Raw genomic sequence first — 25,796 nt, 5'->3', positions numbered from 1 at the left:
GGTCGTGGGGGATAGCCAAGGAGCATCCCGAATCTAGTGGATTTGAGCAAACTGAGGCTGAAAAGAGCTGAACTGAACTAATTGACCAGGCGTTGACAACGGTGATTTTTTTCTCATGAACATATAAGTGACAGAAATCCCCACCTCCAGGCCCAGTTACCGCATGATCAAGGGCTAGGCTCTGCCTGCTGGATTTCAGTGCTCTGTGGCATAGGGGGCTGGAGGAGACACCTCCCCCTCCCCCAGCCCCAGGGGAGGAATCCCCCTGGAGTTCCTGGTACTTGAGAGTCCCCAGAGCAGGGAGGCTGGCCCAGGCAGGGGCTATGGAGTCCCCGCCTTGACCTGCTCAGGGTTCTCCAGTCCCGCGATCCATGGCCCATTCATCTCACACACATACACACACACACACGCACGCACGCGCGCGCACACACGTGAACTACTTAGCAACAACCAAAGACCTGAAAAAGTCTTTTAATTACCCACATTCAGCTCTATCTCAGAGCCCCATGATCATCATGGTCATTATCTGAATAGCTCTTAATTATGGAGCTACCATTACCTGCCAGGTGCCTTATATGAGTATGATTTCTAATCATTCGTTAACTCCGTGGGGTAGGCATCATTATTCCCATTTTACAGATGATGAAAAGTCTCAGAGAGAACTAGTAATTTCCTCAAGGCACGTAGCAGTAGCCGGAGTAGCATGTGCATTGAGACCGGCCTAACTGCAGAGCCCGTGTTTTGAGAGGGGCAGAATAAGTGCCCAGCATAGCATCGCGGTTCCCAGCGCTGGCTTTGGACTGGATGTCGGGTTCAGCTGTGCCTGTTCCACTTCCTGCTGTGCGATCGTGGGTACAGCACCTCACTTTCCAAGTCTGCCTTCCCTCTCTGTAAGAATGCGGGTAATAACAACCATACCAATCTTGCAGGGGTGTTACGAACATTATACACAATATAAAACTTAGCGTGAGGCCTGGAACAGAAAATGTGCTCCATAAATGACAGGGAATGAGCCTCGCGGTTTCCATCGACACATGGACTTTCTGAAAGGGATCCCACGTTGCTCTGGTTTAGGATACAACCAGACCTCAACCCGAGCTGCATTCTCCATGTCCCCTCCGAGAAACCTCTAACGGGCCCTTTACTGGTGACGGGGCTCGAAGAGGAAGCAGACGCGGGCCTGCCTTCAGATTGCTGGAGACAGGGCCTGAGGCTCGGCGTGGAGACAGTGAGAAGGCGGCACTCCTCGGCAGAGCCCAGTCCCACTCCTCACAGGCACTGGCGGCGGCAGCAGAGCGGGGAAGAGGATTTTCTCAGGCAGATGGCGAGCAGGTGGTGTGGCAGTGGAAGGGCTCCCGCGATCACCCCCGCCTGGCACGGCGCCCACGCCGAGCCCACAGCCCAGAAACAAACGCAGCAGATGCCTCCCTGCCGCCACCAGACCCCCCAGGTCCTCCCGAGGACCGCCGGCCAAGACTTGGGTGCGGCACCGGTCCACGGGTCCCAGGGGAGAGAAGCTGGACGCAGAGGACCAAGCGTTGCGCTGCTCCCTGGGACGCTGGGTCTTGACGTGCACAGTCTCCGTCTCAGCCTCCCTGCGCAGTGCCTTTGCCCTCGCCGTTCCTTCTGCCTGACACGCTCTTCCGCCCCCTGCACACGCTTGACTCCCTCTCAGCTCAGACATCCCCTTCAGGGGGGCCTGCTCCAAAGGAATCCCACTGCACCCAAAATTCTGTCTCACAGGAGACCTCAATCTGGCCTAACATCAGGATCACCTGCAGAACTTGAGAGTAAATGCCAACCCTGGGCCCACGTCCAGACCAATCAAAGATGACTGTCTGGGGGGCTGTCACTTTATAGGGCCAAGGTCTGTGGACCACGCTTCAGCCGTAGTCCACCCTACAAGTTGTGGATTACCGTTAAGCCTCAGTGGGGCTAGGAATAATATCATCTACTGGTATTTATAGAATGCCTACTATGTGCTAGATGTGGTATGTAATATTAGGCACTTCCTTATTGAAAGGTCTAGTTTAATTCTGGTAAGAGCTCTATGAGGTAGGCTTGTAGAAGTTAAAAGGCTTATTATACAAGATCAAGGTCAGCCAACCAGGAAGAGGTGAAGCTGGAATATGAAACCAGGTCTTCCTGGCTCCAAAGCCCCTGCTCTCAGCCTACAGGGTACGATGGCGAGAAGAGGGTGAAGTCTGGGAAGTAGTGAAGCTGGGGCCCAAACTCCTGAGTTCAGCATTCCTCCCCTCCTCACTGTGGAGTGACCAAAGGCAAGGGCTCCCTCGGGCTTTCTCTGGGTCACACAGCAGGCTTGTCCCAGGGAGGGCCTCCATCTCCCTGACCTCATCCCAGAGGAAGCTGGGAGCCCACAGGGGTCTCTTCAGCATGGCAGCCACAGAAAGCCTCCCTAACCACACGCTTCTCTCTCTTCTGCTCATCAGGGAAAAGACTGCACTGTGCCCATCAACACCTGCCTCCAGAACCCCTGTCTGCATGGAGGCACCTGCCACCTGAGCGAGAGCCACAGCGATGGGTTCAGGTAACAGCTCACCCTTGGGCCTTCCCTCCTCTCAGTCTTCATGGTCAGGCTCTTGGGGCAGGCTGAGGGAGCACAGCTATGTGCCTCCTGCGTGGGCCCACACCCTGCCCAGCCCCTTATGTGAATGACTCCAAGGCTCTTCACTCCCTATAAGGCAGCTACTACTATCCCTCTTGTAATAGATAAGGAAGTCGAGGCATCAAAGGGATAAATCGTTTGTCCGCAGTTACACAGTAAGCGTTGGTACAGGAATCTGAATTCAGGTAGTTCGTCTCCAGAGCCAGGAGGTCTCCAAGGGAAGCCACAGTTGCTGGCTAAAGTCAGAGTAGGATGGGATAATGGCTCAGAGACCTGCCAGCCTGGTAATTCCACCACCCCTTTCTGTGTTATAAAAAACAATAATAATAGGTGACTTTGATTACATGCTCATGATGTGCCAGGCAGTGACTCTAAGCCTCATTTAAATCCTCACGAGGACCCTATCCGGTACAGGTAGGTACTATCCCCATTTAACAGATGAGGAAACTGAGGCACAGAATTGCTTGGCTCTAGGTCCCATATCCTGACACTCATTCCTGAGTCTCCAAACCTCACCTCTTTCCTCCCTGGCATTAAGAGCTCAGGAAGAAAGGAGGTAGAAGGCACTTAAGGTTCTTCTCACCCCTGTCCTTGGAGCGGGCCTTCTGCAGCTCTGCCAGACCTCAGGCCCCTCCCAGCTGTGTGCACAGGTCCAGTTTCCCGGGCCCTACCCTGGCAAAGCAGACCAGTGACAATTGGCCCGTTTGGCACCCCCAGTGAGCCAGTGGGTCAGGCAGTAAAGGGGGGGCATCTGGTGGCAAGCTGTGTGCAGAGGTCTTAGCGCTCAGGTTGCAAACAATTAATTATCAAAAGCCCTCTGACCAGGGTTGCTGCGTGTTCTGCAAAAGACATCAGGTTCTGGGCTCTGGGTTCTCCCCAGGGAACCCAGCCGCCCACGTGTCCATCTGCCAAGCCAGCCCCATCAGAATCAACTCTTAAAATGTGAAATGCAAGGCAGAGTTCGTTTTCCTGCTTGGAGTAGGCCAAACAACGCACTCTCACCGACTGAGAGACCCGGGGGCTGTGGGGGGAGAAACCACCCAAAAATCTCACGGTGGTGGCCACCTGGCCTCAGCCAGGAATCACGCGTCCAGGACTGAAAGCCCGGCTCTGTCCCCGCCCCCTGTGCCCCCTCACCGCCACCCCCGAGCCCAGGGACCCGCCTCGGCAAGGGACAGGAGCGCCCCCTGCAGGCGACTCTGTTGCTCCCCTCTCTGCAGGTGAGCAGAAGGACCCGTCTCAACCCTCCGTTGTTGAGGATTTCAAAGGAACTGGAAATATTTTTAGGACTTAATTTTCAAGGAAAATGGCCCAGACCCACAGGATTAGGAAAATGGGGTGGAGGGTGCAGGCAATGCGGCCCACATCCCTGGGATGGTATAGCTCGTGTGGGCTCCTCAAGCAGCAGGAAAGCACTGCCCCTCAGGGCAGCACCTGGCAGGCTGGCAAAGGGAGAGCCACCTGTTCGGACGGAGGTTTTGCTCCCTTGTCCCTCCTCTATCTGTTTCCTAGAGCTGCCATAACAAAGTACCGCAGGCTGGGGGGCTTGGAACCAAAGAATGGATTCTCTCACAGCTCTGGAAGTCAGAAGCCCAGACTGAAGGTGTCCAGGGCCATGCTCCCTCTGAAACCCGCAAGGGAGGATTCTTGCTCGCCCCTTCCTAGCTTCTGATGGCTGCTGGCAGTTTCTGGCATTTCTTGGCCTGCAGCTGCATCACTCCAATGTCTACCTTCAGCTGCACATGGCCTTCTCCCTGTGTCTGTCTCCACATGGCCATCTTCTTATAAGGACACCAGTCATATAGGATTAAGGGCCCACCCCACTCCAGTGAATGTGGTCTTCAGTTAACTAATGACAGCTGCAGTGACTGTTTCCCAATTAGGTCGCATTCTCAAGTACTGGGGGGGTTAAGATTTCAACATATCTTTTCGAGGGGACACAATTCAATCCATGACACCTCTCACTGGTCAGAATTCTGGAAGCATCACCTACCTCTTCATACAGATGCTTCTCCAGTCTTGACACATTGTCCCTCTGCTCAAAACAGAGCTGTCCCTACAGCTAACACATTGCTCTTGAGATATCCTTGATAGCTCCACCCCCTCACCGCCCCTACCTCCCGTAAGGTTTCCAGCGAGAACAGAAAAAAACTTTAGCCTCTTCCCCACCCTCTATCCAGTCCATGAGCAACCCCTGCTCTCCTGACCAGTCACTCTCACCCCACGTTTATGCAGTCCTAAGGCTCCGGGGAGAGTCAGAGTAACTCATTTGAGGCAAATAGGCGACACTGTGGTTTAAGATCTTTGGAAAACTACCCATGGTCTGGCTCTGAAGAAATGACCTTTTTCATGAATGGCCAGGGTCCCTAAGAGTAACAAAAAGGACTTAGAGTCATTTTGCTCCAGTTCAAGAGCTCAGACCCAAGGACCCTTCCCCCAGCCTTTTGTAGAAAATGTGACCCAGTTTTCAGGTCATAGAGGGAAGGAGGTTATTTAGGATTCTAGGACCACAAAAATCCACTTCCTATTAGTTTAGTTTCGTTGTTTAGCTAAACGCCCAAGTCAGAGCAGTCTCTGAAATGGAGAGAGGCCTGGAATTCCAGGTCTGAGGCTGGAACACACGTTCATGGATGGGGTGTATGTCCCTGGTCCCTGACGAGGGGGGATGGGCCACAGAAAGTGAGATTCCCTGCAGCGCTTCTTTAATCAAACGCTCGACTCCCACCTGCATCCTCCCAGCGCTCCCCTCGCCCCCTGTCAGCTGCCCAGAACTGACTTCATCAGTGCTGACTTACTTTGCATGCCTAATCCTGGGGATGTGGCCAAGGTCGGACAGAGGACGGGGCTTGAGGTTTTTATCCAAGAGGTTTAACACTCCAGAGACAGGTTAAGGAAATGCATCATACTGATCTATGGTGTTTTAAGCCAGGCTCACCAGAAAGTGTTGGCAGGAGAGGGGCCCTCCCACCCTTCCCTCAGCCCCCAGAAGCTGGAGGGGGCTCCGAAGTAGCAGGAATACCTGACAGGGAGAAATGGCATCCCTGAGAATAAGGTTAAGGAGGTGGGTAGTTTGGCCTAGAACTCAATCTAGCTAACACGCGCTGTGTAAGCGTTTTACTTGTATAATCTCATTTAATGCCTGCAGCCACCCTGGGGGTAGATAATAGCACCAGTCAACAGATGAGGAAACTGAGACGCAGAAGTTAACTCCCAGGAAACCTGGTTGCAGAGCCTGATCTATGTCCTGCTCCAGATAAAAAGGCTGCCCTTGAGTAGAAAATCACCAAAAGGGCAGGGGTCATTTTGCTCTTTCTCTCCTTGGTGACTCTTGAGACTACCCAAAGGCTGATTAGGAGACAGCTGGAGGAATTTAAGCTCCACCCAGGAAACCACATCCAGCTGGGGGAGCGGTGAAGGAGGCACGGCCGATGGGAATTGCGCCCTGGCGAGGTAGCCATCCAGGGCCAGGGGAGATGGAATACTGCCCGGAGACAGGGGGCTAGATGAAATGCCCTCTTAGGCTCCTAAGGGTCTTCCTGCTCAGGACCCCAAGACCTCCTGGGTCCACCGTGCTGTCCGGGACCTCCATCCAGAGGAGAAACCTGACTGAGTCTATTTCCCACCTTCCCCTCTGCCGCTCCCACCCACCCCTCTCCCTGACCCCCGGCTCCCCTCTTCACACCCACACATCCCCAAAGCTGCTCCTGCCCCCTGGGCTTCGAGGGGCAGCGGTGTGAGATCAACCCAGACGACTGCGAGGACAACGACTGTGAGAACAACGCCACCTGTGTGGACGGGATTAACAACTACGTGTGTGTGTGCCCACCGAACTACACAGGTGAGCCCCCCTGACGCCCGAGCGCGGGTTGGTGTGTGCAGGCTGTGGCTTGTCGTGCGTTAGAAGGGTACCACTTTCTTAGCTTCTTCCAAAGACTCCACCTGCTGTCCCCCTCTGGACAAAGTCTTGAATCCCCAAAACCTGGTACTGTGTCATGAGGGGCTTCCCAGAGGCCCTCTCTCTTCTAGCTTGTCCACCCTCTGCCACCCCCCACGCCACCCCCTGCAAATCACTAGTTCCTCCCCACTTTGAACAGGTCCCCAGGGCCCTTTCAGCTGTCTGTTCATTTGGTTCATGTTCATCCCCTCCTTCGGGAACCCTGGAGCCCTGGTGGTGTTTGAAGCCGGCACAGAGGCACTTGCATTGTGGTCATGCTCCGTTCGGGTCTGAACTGATGGTGGGCAAATGGGCAGGGGTGGAGGGAGCTGAGGAAACACGCATCAAGGCGGTTTCCCACCTGCGTCTGCCGTGGACCGGGGTGCAGTTCTGGCTTGTTGTACTTTGTTCCTGAGAATGGGACGTAGTGGTTTTGTCTGTGCCAGAAAACGTCAAAAAGCGTCCCCCACGGAGACCGCACCTCTCCGGGTGTCTCCAGCAGATGAGGGGAGGCTTAGAAGGCACACAGTGCTCTCTGTGGTCTTGAGAGACCGGGGCAAAATGAGGACGGGGTGGGGGTCAGCTTATCCTCACCGCAACAGAGAACAGACGCCGGGGCTGTGCCTGTCATGCTTTTACTCCCCAGCCATCCTCAGGACCGTCCTCTGTCCTGTCCCCTGGGAGCCACGGCCCAGGCTGCCTTCTCCTGCCCAGGCCTGCCCTCTGAATGAACCTCCCTGGCTGGAAGTCTGTTTTTTCTAGATCCCTCTCCACCTGGCTTGCCGGGGGTGGAATGCGGGGTGGAATGCGAGGAAGCGCAAAGCTCAGAGATGCATCTGCCAGGGACCTCCCCGCTGCCGTCCTATCTTACCTCCCACATTCCCAAAACACACTTTCAGGTGGTGTGAGTATTTCAGGGCTTATATCCTTGGGTATTTATGGCCTGTTAGGCATTTTCTGACACTGTGAATTTCAAAGGGGATGTATCCAGAGACCAGAACTTCACATTCTTTCCATATTTTCTTCTCTGAGAAAATCCAAGGGGCTTACTTATCTGTAACAGGTGGACTGTGCTGCTAAGCACTGTCCCCTCCTCCAGGAAGCCTCTGGGTTTCCACTGAGTTTTCCCGTCATCGCGCTGATAGCTCTGTGTTGTAATTAATTGCCTGCTTATTTGTAGATACACCCCCCGCACTAGCCATGGCGGGGAGGGGGGCCAGGGCCAGGTCATGGTTGTGTCCCCAGCCCAGTGCTGCCACACAGGAGGTGCTCCACAAATGGGTGTGGAAGGAAAAACAAATAAGCATAGCCCAAGGTCAGGAGTGGTTTCAGCTGCCGCCGCCCCTAAATAATCAAGTGAAATAGCCAAATGGTGGTGCAGTGACCGTGCCCGGGTGAGGTCCTGCAGTCTTCCCATGGTCACTGCCAGGGAAATCGAGGCTGAGGCACAGGAGAAAGGAGATGCCCAAAGAGCAAATGCAGGGCTCCTGATACCCGTGACCTCCTGGCCAGGGGCTGGATGAACCTGACTTCTAGCCAGGGCATCCCCCTGGTACCCTCCCTGATGCCTGGGTTCTCTCTACCCGCCCCACCAGGTGAGCTGTGCGACGAGGTGATCGACCACTGCGTGCCCGGGATGAACCTCTGTCAGCATGAGGCAAAGTGCATCTCCCTGGACAGAGGATTCAGGTGAGGCTCGTTCGTGACCAGCACCGGGTCCCAAGGACTCGGCTCCAGCAGTCTGGGTTTGAGGCAGAGACGCTGGGGCTCCCTCCATATTTTTTTTTTCCTCTCTCTCTCTTTCTGCCTGTTACTTGTTTGTTACCATGTGCTTTTCTGTATCTCTGACCAGTCATGGTCTACTTCTCTTAGTCTCTCTCTGTCTGTCTTTCTGAGCCTCTGTGTCTGTCCTCTCTGTTCCCTCTCCCTCTCCCTCAGGCCCCAGATCCCCCCTGTGCTGAAGGCAGTGGGTAGCGCAGGAGGTTTTCAATTCCCTCCCTCCAAGGCCCTTGCCATGGACCTGGGGGAGGAAAAGTTGACACAAAACAAAGGTTAAGAAAAGAAGCAATTCCTAGGGCCTTAGATTCTGGCTCTGAGTGCTGCTGGGGTTCTGAGGAGGGTGGGAGAAGAGCCTTCTGGAGCAGAGAGGGAAGCCCCCCACCCTAGGAGGTGGGATGTGAAGTGACCACCAAAGAATGGGTGGAATTGGGATGCGCCATGAGAAGGAGGGAGAAGAGTCTAGAGTAGGTGAGGGTGACATGGGGCCATGAGCACCTCTTCTTGTGTTTTCCTTTTCTCTCTGGATATCCCAAGCCTAGAACTTACCACCAGGGAAAACGCAAGAGGCGTGGAGGGCCTCTGGCTTCAGAGGGAGCAAAGGAAGCTGCGGTCCTTTGGTGCGTGCACCCTCCTTCAAGTCTGCCTCACCCGCTCCTGTCCCCTCGGAGATGTGCCGGGTGGGCTTTCACATAATCGAGTTCCCTGAGCTTGAGTAAGAGCGAGGGATGCCTCCCCCGCACCCTGCTTTTCCCACTCCAGGATTTGACTTCAGATCAGGGCTGCTCTTTCACTGAAGGAAGAGCAAAGGGGTAGGAAGAGATGCTTAAAACACAAACTTGAACCCAAAGCTGAGCCGGCTGGACTGACAGGAAAAGTGCTTTGGGTGTACCTAAGAAGGGGCAGTGATGGTGACTGGGCACCTGAGCTATGAAGGGCGGGTAGAATATCTGTAGATGGAAAGGAGATCAGTGGCATTCCAGGCTGAGTGGACGGCAAGCTCAGAGGACGCTGGCTTGGACGAGCATAGCGAGCTTGGAGACTGGTCAGAAGTGGTCCCAGGTACAGGTCTGGGAATGGGGTGCTAGAGACTTAGGACCAGAGATCACGATTCTCTACTACTTGTCCCTGGAAACTCTCTCCACTGTAACCAAGACCCCTTGAGTTCAAGGACAATATAGGATATAGAAACCAGTCTCGCTTTCAAAATCTTGAGATAATGTTGATATATATATGCACAGTGTCTCTTAGAATCTTGAAGAGGTCTACAGGCCAACTCAATAATGTTGATTTTTTTTTCTTTTTGAGATGCATTTAAATGAAAAGTCCCTTCTCCCAGTGCAACATTTATTAATGTTATCGCCCTCCCCTGCCATCACCATAACAACTCACATCCCAAGGCAGGCGACAGGGGCATTAACAAAAGAGACGTGCAGCCAGCGCAACCTTTGCCCAAGTTTGAAGATGTTTATCCTCGGGGATTTCCTTGTGTGCTGTTCTAATGAGGCCTCAACTCAACAGAACAGATAGTACTCTATCAGTATGTGTGACGGGAACACTGAAGCCCTGAAAATAATAATGAACACTGCCCATACACACTGAAAATAATAGCAGAAACAAAGATGGCAGTGGCTAGCATGCACTGAACACCCCCTCTGTGTCAGGCACCGTGCATTATCTCACTTAACACTCAGCAATCTTAGGATGTAGAAACTGTTACCCACCTCCTATGTGGGGCTGAGGCTCAGTGAAGTGGAGCAAGCAGCCGACACACGTGCACAGAAAGGGACGCGAGTCAATCCAGGCCTGACTGTTTTCCTCGGCTAAATCCAGAGGCTCCTGAAGTCACTTGGTTACTCCTCGTCCAGAATCAGTAGGTCGAATGCATATCAAAATTGCATAACCCTTACGCTTCAGAAAAAAGATAAAGGCAGCACATTGGAGGACAACAGGGAATGCAGGTTATACCACCGGATGCGTCTTTGGCCGATGAAGAAGTGTTGTAGAGATCTTTGCTATTGGAGGTGAGGTCCATGAACCAGCAGTATCAGCATCCCATGGAAGCTGGTTGGGAATGCTAATCCCCAGGCCCCACCCAGACTCCCTGCACTTTAAAGCTGCACTTTAACAAGATCCTGGGTGTTCGTTTAGGAAGCGCAGGTGTGGAGAGGGCTGTAGCACTGGGAGACAAGAAGGATGTAAACACATCTTCCTCCAGACTTCCACTGCTTCATCTGCGAGGGAGCATGGCTTCTCTAATTCCTCATAAAGACCTGCTCAGTAGCCTCGAATTCCATGCTTATCAGGCTGGGTGTTTGCCCTGTAAGTAGTGAGCAGCTATTATTGCCCTGTAAGTAGTGAGCAGCTATTATTGCCTTGGAGAAGCTCATACAGCTTCAGTTGCCCTGCAGGTACTTCTTAGAATTCAGGAGACACAAACACAGATGCCTGCTGGGGCCAGGTTTAACCCTAGCAGAGGCCTGGCCTGTGATATACTGAGCATGTGCCCCCAAAAGGCATCCCCGAGCTGTTCCTTTAAAAGACTAGGAAGGAATGGGGGCTAAGACGTGAAAGTTTGCACCTTCTGGTGCAGCAATAGGTCACGTATTTCAAATTTACCCATCAAATAAGTAAAGGTAAATAGGTCAGATCTCAGCAGATTTCACAGCTTTTGGACGCAGGTCCAGTAAATCCTCAGATTCTAGAACTCGCCCCCCTCCAGGGACACCCCCACCCCCTGAGTATCTTACCTTGCCATGCACCACGTTCTGGCAGCCCCAGCCCTGCCAGGATCTACTTGTGATTCCAGCCCACTTCCAGCCATCCTAAAGGGGGTGGAGTGAGGAGAGGGCGGAGGGAGGACTATCCCTTTGTCCTGATGCTTCCCCAGTCAGGCTCCTGCGTCACACGAGTATTGCAAGGTCTCACTTCCCTCCCCACCTGGCCACCCATACCACACCTTCCCCTGCCCGTACTACCTTCCTCCTCTGACTTGGATAGGCTGTGGTTATTATTTACACTGCACCCAGCAGAACTCAGCCAGTGAGCCCAGAGAGGTGTGCAGGCTCCAGGCCCTGCCGGTGGTAGAGGAGCCAGGAAGCATTTGTGTTCACATGTGCCTGTGTGCTGAAGCCGCTGTGAGTAAGGTGGTACCTTTGGTCTCGTCCTTGCAGGGACTTCTGCACATTGTCGCCCCAGACAGAGGAGCCCAGAGATGCGTGTCTCAGGCCCATGTTTAGGGAGACCCGCCGCAGCAGCCATCTCTGGCCGGGTTGAAACCTGGGCCAGCGAGGACGTGATGGAGCTGCTGACACCATGCTCCTCAGGGAGGGGCGGGTCGGCCTGCAGGGCCTGGGTTGGGCCAGTAGCTCCCATCCTCTCCCCTGGAGACCAGGAGGCATTTATCAAGGGCAAAGGGATTCACCTTCTTATATCAGCCCGAATCCCTGGGAAAAAATGAACAAACAATAGAATAGAATCAAAGGGAGTGCCAACAGCATCGTTTCTCCATCATCCTTATCAGCACCTTCATATCACACTGACTGTTTACTCAGTGTGGATCTAGTGCCCTGCACAGAGTGTATCACTTAATTTTTAAAACCACCGTAAGAGGTGAAGTTATTGATCATCAGTCACATTGAAAAGTGAAGAAACTGAAACACAGAGAGGTAGTGAGTGGCAGATACACCGAGAACAGGGTCTTACACACAAAGTGTAAACGAAGTATCACTGACACACATAAGTGTTACACGGTGGGGGGCCTCAGGGAAGTCAGGTCAGCTCTCCTGGAGCCCTGGTTTCCTCCTGGTATTGGAGGGGGACCGACCCTCCTTCACAGGGTGCTGGGAGGCCTTAGTAAGGCACTCTGTGAAAGGTGCTTAGCCCAGTGCCTGGCACAAAGGCAGGCTAAGCTCAATATTAGTTCTATGTAGACAGTGGTAGATCCAAGCCAAAACCTGTGTGACTGCAGCCCTGCACTCCTCAGCCGGCTCCTGACAAGATGCCCCATGTGAAGCAGACAGACATCGGCTTGCAGTGACCAGAGGCTGTGGACAGTCCATGAGACCCACTGCAGGCCAGGCTTTGGGGAGCCCGCAAGAGCTGCGGGGACTTGGCTACGTGGGTAGATAGTGGAGAGACTGCCTAGAAGCCGGCCAGGCCGTAGAACAGCCTCGCTCCGCTGTGTTCCAGGTGCGAATGTCTCCCTGGCTACAGCGGGAAGCTCTGCGAGGTGGACAGTGATGACTGCGCAGCCCACGGGTGCCGCCATGGGGCCCAGTGCGTGGATGCGGTCAACGGCTACACGTGCATCTGCCCCCAGGGCTTCAGGTATGGTCAAGGGGCCGGATGGCAGGCGGCAGCGGGCTGGGGGCTGGTGGGCCCAGGCAGCCAGGGTGGAGACCCAGACAGCCCTAGCCCTAGGTCTCTGTGGTGCCTTTATTCCCCCAAACCTTCTTCAGCCCTTCCAAGTGCCAGAGCAGACCTTGTTCACGCCATGTTGTAGATGGAAAAAAAGAGGTACCCAAGGCAACCATGTGGAAGTCGGACTTATGTCAAACTTCGGCGTGATTCCATCTAACGAAAGATGCTACTGTTTTGGAGCCCAGCTTGCAGGGTGTGGGTAGCCACGTGGCCACGCTGGCAGGAGTCTTCTTTCTAGGCTGGAGAACAAAAACAGTATGGTGCCCTAATGGCAGGAAAATGGAGGTGAATGGGAGGGTTTGGGGGTCAGTCATTGGAATCAGTGAAGCCAGGAGAGAAAGGGGAGACTGGAGGTCCTGGCCAGGTGGTCAAACGTCTGTGGGGTACGTGGAAGGGGTATGAGGGTGCCAGCTCTCGCTCCCACACTGACTGGAAGGGAAGGGCCCAGGGGAGCCTGGAGGGGAGGCAGGGACCGCTTAAGGGGGATCAGACTGGGGGACAGTCCTGTATACATGTCAGTACTCATGGAGGTATAGATCTGACTGTGCAGCCGAGCCCTGGTCATAGACTCTGAGAACATGAGCCTGGAAGAAACCATGAGTTCTCAAGGCAGTTGGTTCCAAAGCCTGATTAAGACCATCTGCATGCGAGGCTTGTGAAAATATAAGTTCCAGAGCCCCACCCCAGAGCTACGAAATTAGAATTTGGGGTGGGGAGAAGGAGCTGGAAACCCACAATTAAAAACAAATTTTGGGGCTTCCCTGGTGGCGCAGTGGTTGAGAGTCCGCCTGCCGATGCAGGGGACACGGGTTCATACCCCGGTCCAGTAAGATCCCACATGCCGCGGAGCAGCTGGGCCCGTAAGCCATGGCCGCTGAGCCTGCGCGTCCGGAGCCTGTGCTCCGCAATGGGAGAGGCCACAAACAGTGAGAGGCCCGCGTACCACAAAAACAAACAAAAAAAAAAATAAATTTTTTTTAAATTGTGGTAAAATGCACATAACACAAAATTTACTGTCTTAAGCATTTTTAAATGTACATATTGCCGTGCAAACACCACCATCCATCTCCAGAACTCTTTTTTTTTTTAAGCTGTGTTGGGTCTTCGTTGCTCCACGCGGGCTTTCTCTAGTTGCTGCAAGTGGGGGCTACTCTTTTTTTTTTCTTTTTTAAATATCTTTATTGGAGTATAATTGCTTTACAATGGTGTGCTAGTTTCTGCTGTATAACAAAGTGAATCAGCTCTACGTATACATATATCCCCATATTCCCTCCCTCTTGCATCTCCCTCCCTCCAACCCTCCCTATCCCACCCCTCTAGATGGTCACAAAGCACCAAGCTGATCTCCCTGTGCTATGTGGCTGCTTCCCACTAGCTATCTATTTTACGTTTGGTAGTGTATTTATGTCCATGACACTCTCTCACTTCGTCCCAGCTTACCCTTCCCCACCCACGTCCTCAAGTCCATTCTCTATGTCTGCATCTTTATTCCTGTCCTGCCCCTAGGTTCATCAGTACCTTTTTTTTTTAGATTCCATATACATGTGTTAGCATACGGTATTGGTTTTTCTCTTTCTGACTTTACTTCACTCTGTATGACAGACTCTAGGTCCGTCCACCTCACTACAAATAACTCAATTTCGTTTCTTTATATGGCTGAGTAATATTCCATTGTATATATGTGCCACATCTTCTTTATCCATTCATCTGTCGATGGACACTTAGGTTGCTTCCATGTCCTGGCTATTGTAAATAGAGCTGCAATGAACATTGTGGTACATGACTCTTTTTGAATTATGGTTTTCTCAGGGTATATGCCCAGTAGTGGGGTAGCTGGGTTGTATGGTAATTCTATTTTTAGTTTTTTAAGGAACCTCGTCCATACTGTTCTCCATAGTAAGTGTATCAATTTACATTCCCACCAACAATGCAAGAGGGTTCCCTTTTCTCCACACCCTCTCCAGCATTTATCGTTTGTAGATTTTTTGATGATGGCCATTCTGACCGGTGTGAGGTGATACCTCACTGTAGTTTTGATTTGCATTTCTCTAATGATTAATGATGTTGAGCATCCTTTCATGTGGTTGTTGCCAATCTGTATATCTTCTTTGGAGAAATGTCTATTTAGGTCTTGTGCCCATTTTTGGATTGGGTTGTTTGTTTTTTTGTTATTGAGCTGCATGAGCTGCCTGTATATTTTGGAGATTAATCCTTTGTCAGTTTCTTCGTTTGCAAATATTTTCTCCCATTCTGAGGGTTGTCTTTTCATCTTGTTTATGGTTTCCTTTGCTGTGCAAAAGTTTTAAGTTTCATTAGGTCCCATGTGTTTATTTTTGTTTTTATTTCCATTTCTCTAGGACGTGGGTCAAAAAGGATCTTGCTGTGATTTATGTCATAGAGTGTTCTGCCTATGTTTTCCTCTAAGAGTTTGATGGTGTCAGGCCTTACATTTAGGTCTTTAATCCATTTTGAGTTTATTTTTTTATACAGTGTTAGGGAGTGTTCTAATTTCATTCTTTTACATGTACCTGTCCAGTTTTCCCAGCACTACTTATTGAAGAGGCTGTCTTTTCTCCATTGTATATTCTTGCCTCCTTTATCAAAAATAAGGTGACCATATGTGCATGGGTTTATCTCGGGGCTTTCTATCCTGTTCCATTGATCTATATTTCTGTTTTTGTGCCAGTACCATATTATCTTGATTACCGTAGCTTTGTAGTATAGTCTGAAGTCCAGGAGCCTGAGTCCTCCAGCTCTGTTTTTCTTTCTCAAGATTGCTCTGGCTATTCAGGGTCTTTTGTGTTTCCATACAAATTGTGAAATTTTTTGTTCTAGTTCTGTGAAAAATGCCGTTGGTAGTTTGATAGGGATTGCATTGAATCTGTAGATTGCTTTGGGTAGTAGAGTCATTTTCACAATGTTGATTCTTCCAATCCAAGAACATGGTATATCTCTCCATCTGTTTGTATCGTCTTTAATTTCTTTCATCAGTGTCTTATAGTTTTGTGCATACAGGTCTTTTGTCTCCTTAGGTAGGTTTATTCCTAGGTATTTTATTCTTTTTGTTGCAGTGGTAAATGGGAGTGTTTCCTTAATTTCTCTTTCAGATTTTTCATCATTAGTGTATAGGAATGCAAGAGATTTCCATGCATTCATTTTGTATCCTGCTACTTTACCAAATTCATTGATTAGTTCACATAGTTTTCTGGTAGCATCTTTAGGATTCTCTATGTATAGTATCATGTCATCTGCAAACAGTGAGTTTTACTTCTTTTCTGATTTGGATTCTTTTATTTCTTTTTCTTCTCTGATTGCTGTGGCTAAAACTTCCAAAACTATGTTGAATAATAGTGGTGAGGGTGGGCAACCTTGTCTTGTTCCTGATCTTAGTGGAAATGGTTTCAGTTTTTCACCATTGAGGACGATGTTGGCTGTGGGTTTGTCATATATGGCCTTTATTATGTTGAGGAACGTTCCCTCTATGCCTACTTTCTGGAGGGTTTTTATCATAAATGGGTGTTGAATTTTGTCGAAAGCCTTCTCTGCATCTATTGAGATGATCATATGGTTTTTCTCCTTCAATTTGTTAATATGATATATCATGTTGATTGATTTGTGTATACTGAAGAATCCTTGCATTCCTGGGATAAACCCCACTTGATCATGGTGTATGATCCTTTTAATGTGTTGTTGGATTCTGTTTGCTAGTATTTTGTTGAGGATTTTTGCATCTATGTTCATCAGTGATACTGGCCTATAGTTTTCTTTCTTTGTGACATCTTTTTTTGTAGTATCTTTGTCTGGTTTTGGTATCAGGGTGATAGTGGCCTTATAGAATGAGTTTGGGAGTGTTCCTCCCTCTGCTATAGTTTGGAAGAGTTTGAGAAGGATAGGTGTTAGCTCTTCTCTAAATGTTTGATAGAATTCTCCTGTGAAGCCATCTGGTCCTGGGTTTTGTTTGCTGGCAGATTTTTAATCACAGTTTCAATTTCAGTGCTTGTGATTAGTCTGTTTATATTTTCTATTTCTTCCTGGTTCAGTCTTGGAAGGTTATGCTTTTTTAAGAATTTGTCCATTTCTTCCAGGTTGGCATAGAGTTTATTGGCATATAGTTGGCATATAGTTGGCATTTAGCTGGCATATAGTTGCTGGTAGTAATCTCTCATGATCTTTTGTATTTCTGCAGTGTCAGTTGTTACTTCTCCTTTTTCATTTCTAATTCTACTGATTTGAGTCTTCTCCCTTTTTTTCTAGATGAGTCTGGCTAATGGTTCATTGATTTTGTTTATCTTCTCAAAGAACCAGCTTTTAGTTTTATTGATCTTTGCTATTGTTTCCTTCATTTCTTTTTCATTTATTTCTTTTTTTTAATAAATTTATTTATTTTATTTATTTATTTTTGGCTGCATTGGGTCGTTGTGGTGCTCAGGCTTCTCACTGTGGTGGCTTCTGTTGTTGCAGAGCACGGGCTTTAGGCATGCAGGCTTCAGTAGTTGCGGCACACAGGCTCAGTATTTGTGGCTCACGGGCTCTAGAGCGCAGCCTCAGTAGCTGTGGCATGCAGGCTTAGTTGCTCTGTGGCATGTGGGATCTTCCTGAACCAGGGATCAAACCCGTGTACCCTGCATTGGCAGGCAGATTCTCAACCTCTGCACCACCAGGGAAGCCCTTTTTCATTTATTTCTGATCTGATCTTTATGATTTCTTTCCTTCTACTAACTCTGGGGGTTTTTTGTTCTTCTTTCTCTAATTGCTTTAGATTTAAGTTTAGGTTGTTTATTTGAGATTTTTCTTTAGGTAGGCTTGTATTGCTATAAACTTCCCTCTTAGAACTGCTTTTGCTGCATCCCATAGGTTTTGGGTCGTCATGTTTTCATTGTCATTTGTTTCTAGGTATTTTTTTATTTCCTCTTTGATTTCTTCAGTGATCTCTTGGTTATTTAGTAGCATATTGTTTAGCCTCTATGTATTCGTATTTTTTTTACAGTTTTTTCCTGTAATTGATATCTAGTCTCATAGTGTAGTGGTCGGAAAAGATACCTGATACAATTCCAATTTTCTTAAATTTACCAAGGCTTGATTTGTGACCCAAGGTATGATCTATCCTGGAGAATGTTCCACGAGCACTTGAGAAGAAAGTGTATTCTGTTGTTTTGGATGGAATGTCCTATAAATATCAATTAAGTCCATCTTGTCTAATGTGTCATTTAAAGCTTGTGTTTCCTTATTTATTTTCATTATGGATGATCTGTTCATTGGTGAAAGTGGGGTGTTAAAGTCCCCTACTATTATTGTGTTACTGTCGATTTCCCCTTTTATGGCTGTTAGCATTTGCCTTACGTATTGAAGTGCTCCTATGTTGGGTGCGTATTTACAATTGTTATATCTTCTTCTTGGATTGATCCCTTGATCATTATGTAGTGTCCTTCTTTGTCTCTTGTAATAGTCTTTGTTTTAAAGTCTATTTTGTCTGATATGAGAATTGCTACTGCAGCTTTCTTTTGATTTCCATTTGCATGGAATATCTTTTTCCATCCCCTCACTTTCAGTCTGTATGTGTCCCTAGATCTGAAGTGGGTCTCTTGTAGATAGCATATATATACGTCTTATTCTTCTATCCATTCAGCCAGTCTCTGTCTTTTGGTTGGAGCATTTAATCCATTTACATTTAAGGTAATTATCGATACGTATGTTCCTATTACCATTTTCTTAATTGTTTTGTGTTTGTTTTTGTAGGTCTTTTCCTTCTCTTGTGTTTCCTGCCTAGAGAAGTTCCTTTGGCATTTGTTGTAAAGCTGGTTTGGTGGTGCTGAATTCTCTTAGTGGGGGCTACTCTTCGTTGTAGTGCATGGGCTTCTCATTGTGGCGGCTTCTCTTGTAGCAGAGCACGGGCTCTAGACATGCAGGCTCCAGTAGTTGCAGCATGTGGGCTCTAGAGCACAGGCTCAGTAGTTGTGGCGCACGGGCTTAGTTGCTACGCAGCATGTGGGATCTCCCTGGACCAGATATTGAACCCATGTTCCCTGCATTGGCAGGCAGATTCTTATCCACCGCGCCATGAGGGAAGTCCTCCAGAACTCTTTTTATCTAGCAAACTGAAACTCTGTACCCAATTAGACAACATTTTCCTGTTCCCCCTCCCCTGGCCCCAGCAGCCACCATTCTTTTTTAATTTATTGGTCGCACCACGTGGCATGTGGGATCTTAGTTCCCTGGCCAGGGATTGAACCCACGCCCCTGCATTGGAAGCATGGAGTCTTAACCCCTGGACCACCAGCGAAGTCCCCCGGCAGCCTCCATTCCTTCTGTTTCCATGAGTTTAACCACTCTGGGTACTTCATATGAGTGGAGTCAGACAGCATTTGTCTTTTTCTATCTGCTTCTTTGGCTTCGTATAATCTCCTCAAGGTCCATCCATACTGCAGCATGTGTCAGAATGCCCTTTTCAAGGCTGAGTGTTACTCCCTTGTGTGTATGTACCCCATCTTGCTTACACTGATCCATGGCTGGATGAGAATCTGCACTTTCCACAAATTCATCGCAGGCAATTCTGATGACGCTGAAATTGAGGACCTGTGCTCTAGTCCGACCCCGTTATCTTAAACACGGGAAATCTGGGGCTTGGAGAAGGATCAGGACTTGCCCCAGTCACTAGCAGGGCTGGAACTAGTTCCCTCTCATGCCACGGTCTCTGCTAGCAGCTCTGTGGCCTAAATAACTTGCTGTCTCCTCTCACCGTTCCCCATCTTCCCTCCCCGCATCCTCCTCTCCTCCCTCCCAGCGGGCTCTACTGCGAGCACCCCCCGCCCATGGTCCTGCTACAGACAAGCCCCTGCGACCAGTACGAGTGCCAGAACGGGGCCCAGTGCATCGTGGTGCAGCAGGAGCCCACCTGCCGCTGCCCCCCGGGCTTCGCCGGCCCAAGGTGCGAGAAGCTCATCACCGTCAACTTCGTGGGCAAGGACTCCTACGTGGAACTGGCCTCCGCCAAGGTCCGGCCCCAGGCCAACATCTCCCTGCAGGTGCGTCCCACCCACCCAGCCCTTGGAAGGACCCTAACATGCCCCCAAGCTCTGATTGTTCCGAGAACAGCTGGGATGCCCCAGATTGCAGCAGTCCTGCCCCCTTCCCTACACATCATAAGGGACAACACTCAGCTTGGGGGGACTGGGACCAGCTCTGTCCAGAGGGTTCTATAGACAGCTCCTGACCAGCTCTCACTGCAAAGAGCAGCCCCCACTCCAGCCTCATTCATTCTTTTCTCTAGGAAATATTCATTCAACTATCACCTGCCAGACACTGTGCACTGGGGATTCAATGGCGGACAAGACAGGCGAAGCCCCTTGCCCAGGGCAGGATGACAAGAAAAGGGACCATGACAACCCTGGGTGTTGTGGGAGCTCATGGGCGGGGCAGTGATCCCAGCCTGCTGGGAAGAATCAAGGAAGGCTCCCCAGAGGCAATGAGAACTAAGCTGAGATCTGAAGGATGAGAAGGAGTTTGCCTGGAGAAGGGTGGAAGGCTGAGGGGCTGATGGTGCAGGATGAAGCGGGGTGGTGCATTCGAGCCTCAGAGATCAGCATGTGCAAAGGCCCAGAGGCACAAGGGAGCAGGGCATTTTTCAGGGAACAGGAAACCCTTCAGTATGAACCCGATTCTTTTCCAACTAACTTTTGTCGAGTTCCTTACCTATGGACCTGACTAGTTCTTCCAGACTACATTTCTGGGTGACCTCAATGCTGTTGGGGGGCAGAGGGAGAAGGGAAGGGGTATGATAAAGAGCAGGCCCCTGCCTGTAGGCTCGGTGGGCAGGGGGGACCCCAGAGACACAGCTAGGGGGTGCAGGCCAGTTAGTGGCTCTGCCACATAGCATTAGCTAAGGCCCTTTCTTCCTTCTGGTTATGGCCACACTAGCCCAGGTTTAAGCCTATGGAGAAAATATTCATTCAACAAAGATCCACTGGGCATCCACCCCTGCCAGGTACCATTCGAGGCACTGGGGCTGCAGAGATGTATGGAAGTTCACATGGCCTCACCTCGCAGAGCCTACAGTCCAGCAGGCAGGCCTCTGAGATGGGGGTTGACCCCAGGTGCACACAAGAAAGAAGCTCTGGTTGCCATCACTGCCCTCGGCCCTGGTCCCCTCATCGCCGTCCTGCCTTCCTCCCTCAGTCCCAGACACCCAGGGACGCAAGTGTTACATCCCAATAACCAGAGCAGCACCCAGTGCCCCGGACAGCCCAGTGTCCTATCAGACCCCCTGCTCACCGTCAGCTTCATGGGCAAGGACTCCTATAGGGACCTGGCCTCTGCCAAGGTCTGGCCCCAGGCCAACATCAGCTGCTCCTGGGCTAGGCAGTGGGAGCCAAGGGGCTGGTCAGAGAGCCCCACCCCTGGTGCCCTGTGCCTGGCAAACAGACGCCCTCTGGGCAGCAGCTTTGAAACCAGTGCTTCTCAGCCTGGCAACACTTTAGAATCTCCTGGGGCACTTCGTATCTTTGCCTGGGTCTGGCCTCTAGAGATCTGTTTGCAAGTGGTTTGAGGTGAAGCCCAGACACTGTGCTTTAAAAAAATTCCCTAGGTGACACTTAACACAGCGCCTGGTTCATAGTAAACACAGAATTAAGTAGTAACGGGTAGTATTTTGTTTATAACTGTTATTATACTTTATACAGAGAGACCAAGGCCCCAAGAGGCTAGATCAGAGCTCAGGGCTCCAGGCATTTTTATATATGTGTATACACACACACACACACACATACACATACACGTACATAAAAACATAGCACATAAACGGGACTCCAAAAATAATTGTTGAATTGCTCAGTCAGCATTTGCTGGAGCATTAAGTATAGGCCTTCCTTATGGAAATGAACAGACTAGATGAAGGAGGAAATAAGGAAATGAATTCAGATCCAGGGCTCGTTCAGAAGAGGCCGCCTGGAAGAGGGCTCTGTGCGGCGGGGACGGGAGAGGTGGGGACTCAGGGGAGCCCTAACCCTCATGACTCCCTCCAGGTGGCCACGGACAAGGACAACGGCATCCTTCTCTACAAGGGAGACAATGACCCCCTGGCACTGGAGCTGTACCAGGGCCATGTGAGGCTCGTCTACGACAGCCTGAGCTCCCCGCCGACCACGGTGTACAGGTGAGGACCAAAGTCCCGCCCCCATTGCACAAGCCCCCTCGCATCTTCGCGCCTGCTTCCAGCTCTAGGAGAAGATGCCAGGACGGCTTTGGTGCCGCGTCTCCCTGCCCCCCCCCACACTTTCGGCTGGCACAGAGTGGCGGGTGGGAGCAAGAGAGGCGGTCTCGGAGGAAGAGGCAGGAGTGGAAGGGAGGAAGGCAGGCCCCGTGGGGAGGTGACACCTCATTACCATAAGATATACGGCCAGCTGGCTACTGGGCTGGAGCCTGTGCGCCAATGGGGATGAGGCTGCTTAACGAGATGCCCTTTTCAAAACATCATCCTAATCTTATATTAGTTTAAGAAAGAAAACAGGGGGAGATGAGCATGGAACTCAAGGGGAAGAAATTCCAGAGCACAGAGGGAGCAGGACTCCTCAAGTGACTTTCAAACTGTTCTAAAGGACAGTTTTTCCTAAACTTCAGTCTTTCCAACCATCACCCTGATTTTTACATTGTCAGTATGTCAGCTGGGCTGTTACCTAACACGCTACCTTACGTCGGCTTTAAATCTGTTCACTTTTTAAATTTAGCTTCAGCTTGAGTAATGTCATCTGTGAAATCACAGCTCTGCTGGTTCAACATGTTAGAACTTTTTCCTACTTCTCAGTAAAATGGGTTCTAAACTATTAACATTTAAAGATGATTTTGGTGATAAATATTTTTATAATACTTATAAAAGTAGCTCCTCAAGTGAGAACTGCTTGTCTGTGTTACACTTAAAATCACATAGAACCTCCCGTGGGAGGAGAGCCATTACTTGGGGAAAACATAGGATGTGAGAGAGATCCACATCCAGAGGCCAGCCCCTCCCCTCTGGAAGCGAGAGCACATTTGATCAGGGTGAGTGCAGGGCAGCCTTTTTCCCCAATAACTAAATCCCTTCTTTAATCAAAACTTTACATGGAACTCCATCATATGAAACGCACAGTAGCAAAGCTGCCCTGCAGAGCTGGGGGGAGCAAAGTTTCCTCCTTCACACAAACTCTCATGAAGGCCCCCAATACGCCTCCAACAAACCCAGTTGAAAACCATTGGTGCACACCAGTGGTTCTCGAGGTGAAGCCCCAGAGCAGCAGCGGCAACAGCAGCCAGGAACTTGTTAGAAAAATGCACATCTTCCGATGAGCTCTGAAGCTCTGGGGTCGGGCCCAGCCACCGGTTTTAAGGAGACTCTAGGTGAGTCTGAGAAGTGCTAGCTAACCCACGAAAGCTTCCTGGAGAAGGAGCCATGTGCAAGGGGTCTGGAAGAATTTGTGTGGGCCGGCAGGCTGGGAGAACAGCAGCGACACGCCTGAGGGACAATGAAAAGGCAGCGACCCCAGCAGAAGGTTCACGACAGAGGGTGGCTGGAGGGAAGACCAGCCAGGTTAGGACAGCAGGTACCATGGATGTCCCGGGAGCCTCAGAGTTCCCTGGAGCCAGGGCCTCCTAACATTTCTGTTCCTGGGGCTGCTGGTCATGGGTGAAGTGCAGGGGAGAGAGAGCCGGGGACAGGGCCAGGGCCAGGGCAGCCCTCCATAAAGCCTGGGGCGTCAGACACACCTGGGCTTGGCCAAGCTACTCCACCTCTTGCGTCCGTGTTCTCCCTGGTGTGCTGTGCATGACAGCACCACGTCCCTCCAGGGGTGTTCCTGGGGGCTGAGGGTTGAGAAAGCACCTGGCAAGTGGAGCCTGTATGTGGGCAGGTGAAGGACAGAAGGTGACAGCCAGACTCTGGAGCAGCTGGGCTCTGTCCAGAGCCTGGGGACCTTCCCACGCCGATGTTGGCTGTTGGTTTGGTAGAGAGGTGTGTTGTTGGTAGGAATGCTGGGACGCTCTGCTGTTGTCTTAATCGGGGTGGGAGGAATGAATCAGGAACACGGAGAATTGCCATCTCCAGCCCTTGTCAGGGAGTCAGGTGAGAGTTAGCCGGTGGCCCTGGGGAGACCCCCGGCCCCTTCTCTTACCCATGGGAGGAACCAAGTAAAGGCTGTTCCTGCCAGGATCCTCATGCCAAGCCTGGTGACAGATATTTAGTGCCCTTCAGCCCCAAATCCTAAAGGGCCCAAGTCTCTAAGAGTCTCATATTAAAAATGGTTTTGCGGGAACTTCCCTGGTGGGCCAGTGGTTAAGATTCCGAGCTTCCAGTGCAGGGGGCAGGTTCGATCCCTGATCGGGGAACTAAGACACCACGTGCCATGCAGCGCAGCCAAAAAAAAATGGTTTTACATCCAAATACTTTTCTCTAGGCAGCCCTGCTTTTGCCCCAACACTGCACGCTTTCACTCACCTCAGAAACGTCTCTCAGGCATTGTTACTGAATCAGGGCCAGGTGCTTGCTGCTCAAAAATCAACACTCGAGGGGCTTCCCTGGTGGCGCAGTGGTTGAGAGTCCGCCTGCCGATGCAGGGGACACGGGTTCGTGCCCCGATCCCGGAAGATCCCACATGCCGCGGAGCGGCTGGGCCCGCGAGCCATGGCCGCGGAGCCTGTGTGTCCGGAGCCTGTGCTCCGCAACGGGAGAGGCCACAGCAGTGAGAGGCCCGCGTACAGCAAAAAAAAAAAAAAAAAAAAAAAAAAAAAAAAAAATCAACACTCGAGAGAGGCAAATGTTGGTAGAAAGGAAAGTTGCTTTTAATCCGAATGCTGGCAATCTGGGGAGATGGTGGACTCAGTGTCCCCCCAAAACCACATCTGAAGATTCCGCTTGGCCGTGAAAGTTTTCAAAGGGAAAAACAGAAGCAGTCTCAGGTAATCATTGAGACGGTGTGTGTGGTGGGCGGGGGGGGTCACAGTCATCACCATCTCCTACTGTGTACAGGCTTGTCGACTTCTTGTGATTTTTCTTTAGATGCTATCTTGCTTACACAGTTTGTGCGATTACTGAAGGGGGAAGCTAGGGAAGAGATCTGGTCATCTGTTAATTACTTATTCATTTCTACTTCTTTGATCTATGGAAAGAACCAACAGATTAGGCAAAGTATTATGCGATCAAAAGATCTGAAAGGTGTGCTAGGGATGGAGATGAGTAGAGCATGGGGGTGCAAGTTTAAGGTTAGTGACAAGACAAAGGGGGCCTCCTGCGAGAGTTCTTTCCTGCCAGAAGCTGCTTACAGCACCTCGTGTGGGTCCTGGGCTGGGTGTAGGAGCCGCAGCGTTCAGGAAAACACAATCCAGGGAGGAAGGCAGACATGTAAATAAGCAACTGTTGCCTAAGCAGGATAAAATAGGTCTCACAGGAGATGCCAGTGTATGCCGTGGGCACAGTGAAGAAGCAGCAGATGGCTGGTTCTGCTTAGAGGACCAGGAAAGGCTCCCTGGAGGAAGAGGTGATGTTTGAGCTGAGATGTGAGCTATGGCTCATGAGCATTTCCGCAGGCTCTGGGGAAGGGGAGACTCCATTGGCATGCGAGGAAGCCATGCCGGGGTTAACAGAGGGCACAGGCCCAGCTGACCAGCAGCTGGTGGGACCAGGAGGCCATCCCAGCCTCAACATGAGATCTCCTCCTCAGTCACAGCAGCGAGCTCTGGCCTCCAAAGCCTCAGAGCCAGGGAGGCAAACCAAGGCTGATCTACTCAGGGGAGGTGGCAGCCTGCAGACTTCTGCCCACTGCGGCCCCCAGCAGGGATGTACAGACCTGGAGCAGCTGGGTTCCGTGCCCTCCTTCCTGGGGGTGCCCAGCGGGAGTCACAGGTGGTGAGGTTCTCTTCCAGGCCCGAGGGAAATACACAAAAACCCACCCAAGCCCTACCTGCCCCAGAATGGGGACAGACTGCACTGTTCCTCACTTCCAAGATTTGTCTGAGGAGCAAACTGCCCTGCCTCCAAGGCCCAAGGGGCTGAGTGAGCGGTGGGGACTGTGGTAGCCT

At 50.8% G+C, this 25,796-nt stretch overlaps 1 protein-coding gene across 1 annotated transcript in view; it reads left to right on the top strand.

The window, feature by feature from the left end:
* Positions 1-25,796, top strand: part of SLIT3 (slit guidance ligand 3) — a 616,238-nt gene that overhangs the window by 570,479 nt on the left and 19,963 nt on the right. Inside the window, exons 27-32 of the mRNA XM_082622425.1 lie at positions 2,451-2,548; positions 6,325-6,464; positions 8,156-8,249; positions 12,528-12,665; positions 19,540-19,780; positions 21,776-21,906. Coding sequence (XP_082478551.1) covers positions 2,451-2,548; positions 6,325-6,464; positions 8,156-8,249; positions 12,528-12,665; positions 19,540-19,780; positions 21,776-21,906 — 842 coding nt within the window. The remainder of the gene's footprint in view (positions 1-2,450; positions 2,549-6,324; positions 6,465-8,155; positions 8,250-12,527; positions 12,666-19,539; positions 19,781-21,775; positions 21,907-25,796) is intronic.

Source organism: Mesoplodon mirus, assembly GCF_964341445.2.
Source record: "Mesoplodon mirus genome assembly, chromosome: 5".
In the NCBI taxonomy this organism is placed as follows: domain Eukaryota; kingdom Metazoa; phylum Chordata; class Mammalia; order Artiodactyla; family Ziphiidae; genus Mesoplodon; species Mesoplodon mirus.
The sequence above is the reverse complement of the archived record's forward strand: the minus strand, read 5'-3'. Positions and strand labels throughout refer to the sequence as shown.